This window comes from Malus domestica, chromosome 15 (assembly GCF_042453785.1).
Source record: "Malus domestica chromosome 15, GDT2T_hap1".
Lineage (NCBI taxonomy): Eukaryota > Viridiplantae > Streptophyta > Magnoliopsida > Rosales > Rosaceae > Malus > Malus domestica.
Genome location: NC_091675.1, coordinates 16,709,502 through 16,719,935, shown reverse-complemented (window position 1 = coordinate 16,719,935; position 10,434 = coordinate 16,709,502). Strand labels below are relative to the sequence as shown.

At 37.7% G+C, this 10,434-nt stretch overlaps 1 protein-coding gene across 2 annotated transcripts; it reads right to left on the bottom strand.

The window, feature by feature from the left end:
* Window positions 1–5,050: 5,050 nt before the first annotated feature.
* LOC103400820 (uncharacterized) lies at window positions 5,051–10,397 on the bottom strand. 2 transcript variants are annotated; one of them, XM_070813802.1, is made up of 9 exons: window positions 10,133–10,397; window positions 8,616–9,883; window positions 8,330–8,398; window positions 8,074–8,202; window positions 7,866–7,916; window positions 7,612–7,752; window positions 6,115–7,424; window positions 5,551–6,014; window positions 5,051–5,422 (listed from the first exon to the last, which is right to left on the bottom strand). In XM_070813802.1, the coding sequence occupies exons 1-7, from the start codon at window positions 10,308–10,310 to the stop codon at window positions 6,135–6,137; spliced, it is 3,126 nt and encodes a 1,041-aa protein (XP_070669903.1). In that variant the 5' UTR covers window positions 10,311–10,397; the 3' UTR covers window positions 5,051–5,422; window positions 5,551–6,014; window positions 6,115–6,134. The 2 variants fall into 2 exon arrangements, with proteins under 2 accessions (XP_070669903.1, XP_070669902.1); XM_070813801.1 differs by having other exon boundaries at window positions 5,551–7,424.
* Between the last annotated feature and the right edge of the window lie 37 nt (window positions 10,398–10,434).

Sequence of the window (10,434 nt, the reverse complement as noted above, 5' to 3'; positions counted from 1 at the left end):
AAATGACTATGAATAAAACTTATACAAATATCTTTCTATTCGTCTAAGTAATCTTGCACTGCTTTCTTAAGCTTATTAGGGAATAATTCTAATAGGCGACTATGGTTAATAAATATTTTATCAAGATAGCCAAACTATAATAGTAAGGTTGGGGTAACTTGTACTATGTTATGCTTCTTCTGATACTTATAATTAAAATGCCATAGCCTAAAATCTCTCATGTTAATCCTGGCCAAAGCTATGCTAACTTTTGATTTACAAATACAACTCTATGTACTATCACAAAGATATGGTGGAGATATCTTTGTAATAATATCTATCTCTGATTTGGGATCAAAGATGGATAGATATATAGCACATTGTAATTGTAATTGCAGTTCTTACATGAACTGTGATGCTTTGTTTAAAATTGTTGGAAAATATTAGTATTTAGGTTTACTTTAATATTTGGTTTTCTGGGCTTAGCCCGTTAGCATTAGGGTTTAGGGTTAGTTTATTATAAATAGAGTGCTTTGTTATTCATTCGAAATTAAGTTATTCACAATGTAGCTTGTTAGGGTTTTTGTAGCCGTTTCGGCATTCAATTTGTTTAATAATATTTCTATTAGTTTATGGTTTTGTTTGTTCCGCACTCTGATATTCAACTTGGTATCAGAGCAGGTTCAATCCTTTGGGATTTAATCTGCTTGGTCGGGTTGGTATGTTATTTGTCAGTTTGTATGCTAGTTTTTTGTTGTTGGTTTAGTTTGTAGAAGAAAACAAAAAACCTGAACCTTCCACTGCGTCCAGTTCCCTGTGACATGAACCCTGCACCTCGCCTGCTTAAACCACCGCACCACCATCTCGCACCAGACCACCAGCCTGCATTCGCATCTGCCTGAACCGTACCCGCCATCGTTTCTTCATCAGATCACCACCACGCTGCCACCGGAACAACCTGCTTGCACCTGCACCTAGATCCCTTGCCGTCGTCCCGCGCACCCAATCACCATCCACCCAGGTTGCCGCTGCTCATCACATCCTTGTTGCACCGCCTCCTGAACTCACCGCCGCACAAGACCAAGAAACATGTTGCTGCAGTTCTGAAGAAGCCCAGCAGAAAAGAGAAAAAGGAAAGAAAAAAGAAGAAGAGAGAAAAAAAGAGAGGAAAAAAAAAAATTGTTTGGAGTTTTTTAAGGCCTACACGGGCAAAAGTCAAAAATATGGTTTAAGTTTGTTTTAGGCCCGCAAGAATTGTTGGTTGCCTTGTTTGGAATTGTTTTCGTTGTTTGTTGGTATAATTGAGATATGGAAACCTCGTCCGTTTAGTGACGGGTTCTTTCCATACTCTCAACTCTAGCCAGTTTGCCAGTCAAGTCAAGTCAATAATCAAGTTAAGTCAAGTTCGCAAGTTCACCAGTTCGCAAGTCAAGTCAAGTCAAGTTTGCATACCTGCCTGTCTGTCTGTCCGCGTTGCGGAGCCTGCCTGTTTGTCTGTCCGCGTTGCGGTGGAGCCTGCATGTCTGTCTGTCCGCGTTGCGGCGGAGCCTGCCTGTCTGTCTGTCCGCCTAACGGAGTCAGTCCGCATCTGCTTGTTTGCAAACCCATGTCGTATACCGCCATGAGTTTGACGGGGGGTGTTGGAAAATATTAGTATTTAGGTTTACTTTAATATTTGGTTTTCTGGGCTTAGCCCGTTAGCATTAGGGTTTAGGGTTAGTTTATTATAAATAGAGTGCTTTCATTCGAAATTAAGTTATTCACAATGTAGCTTGTTAGGGTTTTTGTAGCCGTTTCGGCATTCAATTTGTTTAATAATATTTCTATTAGTTTATGGTTTTGTTTGTTCCGCACTCTGATATTCAACTCTATGCTAACTTTTGATTTACAAATACAACTCTATGTACTATCACAAAGATATGGTGGAGATATCTTTGTAATAATATCTATCTCTGATTTGGGATCAAAGATGGATAGATATATAGCACATTGTAATTGTAATTGCAGTTCTTACATGAACTGTGATGCTTTGTTTAAAATCTCATACTACATATCTATTGGCATTATACAAAGCACATTGTAATTGTGATTGCAGTTCTTTCATGAACTGTGATGTTGTGTTCAAGATCTTATATTCCATATCTATGGACATTATTCTTAATTTTGCTGTTGAAATTCCTTCTAATAAGATATCATCTTTTTTTAAGTCTAATGGTATAGTCCTAATAAATCTTTCATATTTCTGTTTTTCTTTGCTTGCCTGATGCTGCTCCATTTCAGCATCTCCTTTTAAAAGCTTAATCTTAATCTATCTCTCTTTAACGGGCTCATTAGCCACTTGTTCTTTATTAATGGGTTCAATAACTTCTTTCTCTTTATTATCATGCTGATCATATTATGTGCCAATTTTTAATTCTCTTTTTAAGGTGTTACTTGTCGTTTTCATTTCTCTTTTCAATGTGTTACTTATCATTTTCAATTTTCAATTCTCTTTTCAAGGTGTTACTTGCCACTGCATCTTGGTTTATTTTGGTGAATTGGATAATTAATGCCTCATGATCTCCAGAAAAGGGTTTGGATGTTGTGTTCAAGAGAATGAATATGGTGTTGGCTTTGATGAAAATTAAAATTAAACTATCAAACTCTTGCTTTAAATCTCTAATTAATTTTGTATGACCTAAGCTCATACTCGGTTGCTTAATTTGAACATTCCAAAAGTTATCTAAGAGAACCCTTCACTTATTAGTGAGTCCTGATACCTTTGACCTATGCCTCATAGTAGGATTTTAATTCTTTCAACTACAAGGCCAATAAAGTTAAGGTAGGTATTGGTGGTGATGTTGGTCTACTTATGCTATTTTGGAATCCCCTGAATGATGGAGGTCCATGATGCATCATTATGGTACTGAAAGGTTCTCTTATGCCTTGTGGTCATATGCTATTTAAGGATGATGGTCCATGATCTTTCATTCATGTCCAATGAATTAGTCTTGATAAAATATCAGCTAATGTATTATCACTACCTTTAACATGTCCAAAAATTAGTTTAAAACCATTCCCAGTAATCACTGTTCTAAAAATCCCTGCCTAGCACCGCCTAGGAGTTAGGCGGCTGGCCACCGCCTCGATTAATGTCTAGGTATTTAAAAATTAAGAAATGGTACCTAGACCTGTTGAGGCGCCCACCTAAACCGTTTAGGCACCCGCCTAGCCCGCTTAGACCTGCCTAACCCACTTAGACCCGCCTAGGTTGCGACCAACTTAGATAAAAAAAAAAAAAAAAACCTTTCATTTTGCATTTTATTTTTTTAATAAATTGTAAATGACTTGTTGGATACTTAAATGAACACATTTTATATGCTAGTTTCCCATGTTTTCATTACATTCCAATACTTCATATATATATATATATATATATATATATATGTCATTATATGTTGTAGTTATGATGTAATTACATATATTTTAAGTATAAACACATTTATTTACATGAAATATAATAGATTTACTTAAATCTGCCCAAGCGCCTACCTAGGCCCTGCCTAGCCAGCTAGGCACTAGGCCCCAGCCTGCCGCCCGACTAGCGTATTTTAGAACCTTGTCTGTAATTGAATCAATGAAATCGATCCATCTTCGGACTCCATTAGAAGATTACGTGGCAATTCCTTGATTGTTAGATATTCTTTCGATAGTTTAAATCGTCATGATTATACGGTCACTTTTGTTGATTTTTCTCATTTGCATTCAATCAGTTGTTTGTCTTTATTTGCCAAATATAAAGCTCTACTAATGTCACTTGAATTTCCATAAACGTCATTCATTCAAAGCATCATGTGCCGTTGAGTGAATGAAGTTAATGAATTTTCTTTTAAATTTTAAAGTGTTTATTTACTTTATTTATTTGGTAACATGTTATTAAAACACTTAAAAGTGTATTTACTTTATTTATTTAGTAAAATGTTATTAAAACACTTTAATTTTAATAAAATATTTCCGTTATAGCAGAAGACAACCTAAAATGTTTTTCTGATGTGTAATTTATTTGCAATATAGCAAAAGACCATTATATATATATATTATAAATCGTTTGAAAGTATTTTTAAAATGACTAAAAACACTTTTTGTAAAAATATTTTTGAATCCAATTCTTAGTAAAAATGCAGGTGAATCCGAAAAAACACTTGAAATGGTCTCTAAGATTGTCCACCATCCATGATTTTGGTCATTCCGTTAAAAACCCTTTGGGCAATTTTCAAGTTTCGTAACTCAATCAATTCTTAACCAAATTCAACCCATAATATATCAAAATGAAGATAAGAAAATGTAGAACAAGATTATACCTATTTGGAAGCCCAATGATTGCCGGAGATGGCCAGAAAATAGCCTGCAAGGTGACTGGTCCACGGGAAAACTAGAAAATTCACCGGAAACTGGGTAAACTTTAAACGTTCATAACTTCTTCAATACTCAATGAAATCGAGTGATTCAAAACGAAAATCATACTTCTCGACGAGACGAAGAGAATGGCATCTTTCTTGATTGCTAACTCACCGTGGTTTGGCCGGAAAACTGCTCAAAAGTGGCTAACTTGAAAATGGTTATCCACCTTCGCGCCGTTGTTCGACCAAACCACGGCAAGTTAGCCTCCGAAAAAGATACCATTCTCTTCGTCTCGTCAAGAAGTATGATTTTCGTTTTTGAATCACTCGATTTTGTTGAGTATTGAAGAAGTTATGAACGTTTAAAATTTACCCAGTTTCCGACGAGTTTTCCAGTTTTCCCTCGGACCAGTCACCTTTAAGGCTATTTTCCGACCATCTCTGTCAATCATTGGGCTTCCAAATAGATATAATCTTGTTCTACACTTTCTTATCTTCATTTTGATATATTATGGGTTGAATTTGGTTAAAAATCAATTGAGTTACGGAACTTTGAAAATTGCCCAAAGAGTTTTTAACGTAATGACCAAAATCATGGATGGTGTACAATATTAGACACCATTTCTATTGATCATGCAAATCTCAGGGACTATTTTGTATAATAAGCCTAAGATTAACAAAGTTGCAATATGTTTAGTCTAACATCTGAAGATTAAATAAGTTAACAACACAATAGCGCCAAATATCTTACATACAATCCAATAGCTACTGCATTACAAAAGTTCCCGCGTAATTTGACTAGCCCAAGTTACGTGCTGGATGATCTTACAGCAATAACATGCCGAAATTCAAGGGTCTAAGAGAATTTAGCGAGTCGATCTGAGTCACTTAAAATGCAATGTATGCTACACGTTCATGTATAGTACGACTCCTTGGATTATTAGAAAAGAGCAGCAGATTAGTAAGTAAATCCGATACCTAAACGATCTGTTTTCCAGCAGTGGCAGAAAGTGGGTGGATTTCCACTTTTCCAGAGTGATGCAAAAGAATGTTATCACGAACATCTGTTTTACACAAATATAGCACATAAGACTTTAGGTTTTTACTAAACCGAAGCATGAAAGCAACAAGAACAAAGTTGCAACCGAAGAAGCAAATAACTAAAGAAATTGCTAGGGAGTGGGAACTCAACTTTAAGAATGCAGCCACATGAGATTGGTATTCATCGAGTATCGATTTACAAAATTTGGCCAGGATGAAATTAATTCAATGAAGAAGATCCTGAGTCGCCAAAATCCATTATATTTGGAACCATCAAATTCCTTGAATTTACTTTTAATAAAGAAATAGAAACAACATAAAATTAAAAGAAGCCTTTACCTGTTAAACCACAGTGCCAAATTACTACCTCTTCAAGAACATGTAAGGAAATATTACTTACATCGATATTTGAAAAAATGCAAACTGTACCTTGTTGACAGCTGAATTTGTACGAATGACTTACTACTTGTGCAGACTAAGAGCACGTGAGATGCCGCCTAGCCTACTACCTTTCTATATTTCACGGTATATTTGACCAATCTGAACAAACAACAATCTCAGTTCTGGCAGCAGTATCCCCTTCTTGCAACTCAATCCTGTCTACAGAGCCATTCACTGTTTAACACCATGCAACACACTCACCGGTTGGTTTTACTACCAATATGAGACAAGAAATCCAAAATTTCAAAAGCTTTTGCTGAATCATTCTGCGAACCTGTAGCTGATGCTGCTATTCTAGTTTCCTTTATCGACTTGAGCATCAGTTGAACCAATTGACTGGTTCATGTTTTGAGCTCTATACTTCGCTGCAAATGCTAGGGTAGAAAAGAGTCCCCTCTGGAATGAATTTGCTGTACCTTTACAAAACTTGGATGCTACATGATCTGAAGATTGACCTGAAGTAAGTGGAGAAGGTGGCAGCCTCAATGAGACCGCACTTGAATTTTGGGGTTTATCAGCTGTATTTTGACTCTCACGGGAATCCCTATTGCTACCATTACCCCAGCAGGAAGTCAAGCTATCTGGATTTACTGTACTAGAACTAGATACCGAAGATTTCTCGAAAGGATTAAGGCTTGTTCCCTGCGATGCTGACGGTTGATGAGCCTGTAGAATCCCTCTCAAGTTTTGGTCACTACTAAAACTAGTTACAGAAGATTTCCCGAAAGGATTAAAGCTTGTTCCCTGCGATGCTGCTGGTTGATTATTCTGTAGCATCCCATTCAAGTTCTGGTCGCTACTAGAACTAGTTACCGAAGATTTCCGGAAAGGATTAAAGCTTGTCCCCTGAGATTCTGCTGGTTGAATGCCTTTCAAGTTTTGGTCACTACCAGAACCAGCTAGCGAAGAGTTCCCAAAAGGATTAAAGTTTGTTCTGTGCGATGCTGCCGGTAGATTAACCTGTAGCATCGCATTCAAGTTTTGACCACCAGTAGGACTAGCTACCGAACATTTCCCAAAAGGATTAAAGCTTGTTCCCAGCGATGCTGCTGTTTTATCAGACTTTAGCATCCCATTTGAGTTTTGTACAGTCTCTGACACACCTGGGCTGGTCTGATGGCTGACTTGGCTTTTACCTCTTGCAGCATCTGGTGAAGCCTTGGCAAATGATAAAAAATTTATTCCTTTAGGAGTGGTTACTGGTGTTCTCTTTAAAATCTCATTGGAATTTTGAATGGAACTGAATGGACTTTGATCTATTTGGCTCCCAGCTTTGGTACCCGTATTCCTATCAGGGGTTACGCCTCCTTGCTTAGACATACTAGAATGAACCAATGATGAGTTCTCAACAGAGGGAAAGCTAATCCCTTTGGTAGCTAGTTCAGGTTTCTTCAAAACATTCTCCGTCACATTCTGTTTAGTATTATTGCGAGAATGGATTCCCGTTGAGAAGCCCAAGGCATGGACATTCTGCTGGGATGCACCACCGATGTTTACTTGTTGAGACCTGGAATTACTCTGTACCATGGGAGGCTTCAATTCAGGTTTACAAGCAGTAGTTTCACTCTCTTCCTTGGATGGCATCTGAGAAACATTGTAAACTTGATTAGCGATTAAACTTAATTTAGCAGCAAATGTACTAGGTAAGCTCTAGTGATAACTATTCAGGATAGATAGCTGGCAAAGATAAAGATGTAACATAGTGTAATGATATACCTTTCCATTACATTGCAAGTGACTGAAATTAACAGATTATAAAGACAAAGTTTACCTTGTGTGAAAACAGACAACTATCACCTCTGCCGCAGAAACCATTGTCTTTGAAATGGTGACAGAGATACTTAGAGAGGTCATGATCATATCCGCAGTCATCCCCTTTCATGCACTCATTCCGTGCAAATTTGCCACAGGGCTGAAGCACCAGAATAGAAAATAAGGAAAATTCATTAGACCTTTCATGTATCTTCAAAAGGGCAGTGGCTTAGCAAATAGGGCGTATTAAAAACACAGTCGAAGTGGGCGTACCGTGGATTTTGTTAACGGCACTGTATCATGTGAATACTTGCACTGGTCACCCTGTTAAACAAAGATAAAATATGATAACAATAAGTCAATAAGCAATAAGCAACAAGAATGCACCCTGCTCTAGGAGATTCGTAAAGTGAAACTCTAGTCAGTTAAACATTCAGTATAATGAAAAAACAAATGATATAACTGAGAACACAATACATACCAGATTGCACTTTCCGTTCAGGTAATGGCGGCAATATGCTACAGGCTTTGGTTTTTGTAATGGTTGCAGTTTCAGCCTTTTAACACCAAGTTCCCTGTTCTTCTCTGCTCGTTTCTTTCGTTCTTTTGCCTGTACAATGCGTTGTTCATAAAGGAGATATTTATATAAGCCAACAAGGTATTGGAATGCGTCAGGGCGAGTTCTTACGAATATAACAATAAGATCTCTTTGAAACAAAGTAACAACTGCAAAATACCTTCTTCCTTTCTTTCTTTTCCTTATTTGGAGGACCGCGCTTTCTTTTGTTACAGGCACCAGCATCCCACTGCACACAATAAAAAAGAGACCAGTAACATATGGATCAAAATTTTGATGACGATCCAGCATTAAAAATACTCATTGAATTGCATACAAGGTCTAGAGAATGAAGCATTCAAACAGCTACAACAGTACGAGTATACAACAATGAAACAACAATGAAACAAAAACCATCCACATGTATGCAATCTTAGGGGAAAAAGAGTATACAAGTGAAACAATACCTTTTCTTCAGACGCGGTTCCATGGTTTCCAGCTCCAGACCAGTCAACACCCATTTCAACTCGATTATCTTTCATTTCAATTCTTCCACCATCTAGCAAAGGATGGGAGTCACTTACATTTTGACCCTGAACAACCCCCGGTCTACAAACCATATCAGTCCTTCTACTTTCCCTGAGTTCCACCCCTCTGCCAATTTTTCCATCCTCAACCACGTCCACCAGAAATGAACTGGAACCAAAATCCTTGTAATTTACTTCCTCGCAAAGCTGCTCTTTTCTATCAATTACATCTTTAGATATCTGCCCCTTGTGAACCTTCTGTTCCCCAAGTACTACTGTATCTTGCAAAAGCTCATCACTTGGTCTGCCATCCATCCCATCGTCACCAGAAATTTCTCCCTCTTCAATATCTCCATCATCTGTATGGTTGGTAGAACTCATTGCCGTTATGTCACAAACTGGTTTCTCCGTTTCCTTAAACTTCTCAGGCATTTCAAGTACTACTTCTAAGGAATTAGTTTCTGGTAACAAACTTTTGTCTTTGCTATAATCAGTAGGCTTTGAAGCTTCAGCAACCATATCTTTATTCAAAGAAAAATCAAAGGCTTCAGGGACATTTTGACTAAAGATTTCTGTCTCCTTAATCGCTCCAACTTCAGTAATTGGAATAGACAATTCAATCGCACCCTCGGCAGAAACAGGAGTCTGTAGTTCCATTGATTCCAGTTGCATTATAGGCTCTACATCCAATGCGCTAGTCTTCGACAAGGAATGTTTCTGTTCAGTAGACTCTCTTGGATTTAAACTTTCAGTCAACTCAACAGTTTTTAAAGATGAACCATGGCTTACAGAAACCATTTGAACCGAATCTTGAGATGTCACAGTTTCTACATGTTCTTCTTCGTTAGTCAACAATGCAGCCTTATCACTGCCATTCTGGTTCTGGTCCAATGATGCGGCGGAGGGTTCACAATTCCCTTTCACAACCAACTCTGGCTCATCCACCAGCATTTGCTCAGGAAAATACCCCATATCTTTTAAATCAATGGCAAGAATATTTTCTATGCCTATCGTGTCTTCCAGTCCTGAAAAATCCTCATTTTCTTCCACGCTCAGTAAACTCTCTATCTGCTCTATCCTTTCTCGAAAACCATTACCATTACAACACTCATCAGCCACTCTGCCCTTCGCACCGTCAGGGCCAACCAATTCAACATTCTCCGGCACTTCCTTTTCAGCTTCTTGCACCGATTCGTTGTTGCCATTATCTTAATACAAAATCAAGAACATCAAAATCAGAACAAAAAAACACAATTAGAACTAAAGTTAGGTCCTTAATTAAAGAAAACCAAAACTTTGCAACTAAACCTAAACATTCCAATCGCCAAAAACCAATGTTTCACTTTTGGGTTTCGAGCAACCAAATGATAAACAATTCAATTCAAATTCAACTAATAAAATTCATTTTCTCAGTAATTAAACAGAAATTAAAGACTGAGCTGTGAAAATTCAAATACCTCGATTAAGCTCTTGAGGTACATTTTGATCGGAAACTAAATGCTGGGACTCGTCGAAGTGAGAGAATATTCGAACCAATGTACGGTACGTTCCGCTGTTGAGGTGCCTTCGACGGCGAGGAGGGAAAACGATTGGAGTTTGGGAGGGCCTTTCGGTTTCGATTTTGTTTTCCTCCATTGTTAACCAACTTACAGGAGAAATTCGAGTTCTTTTAGTCAGAAACCCTAACGATCCATGAGGGTTTTGAAATCTCGTTCAGATATTCAGCGGGTAAGCGTTAACCGCCTTCATCATGTCACCG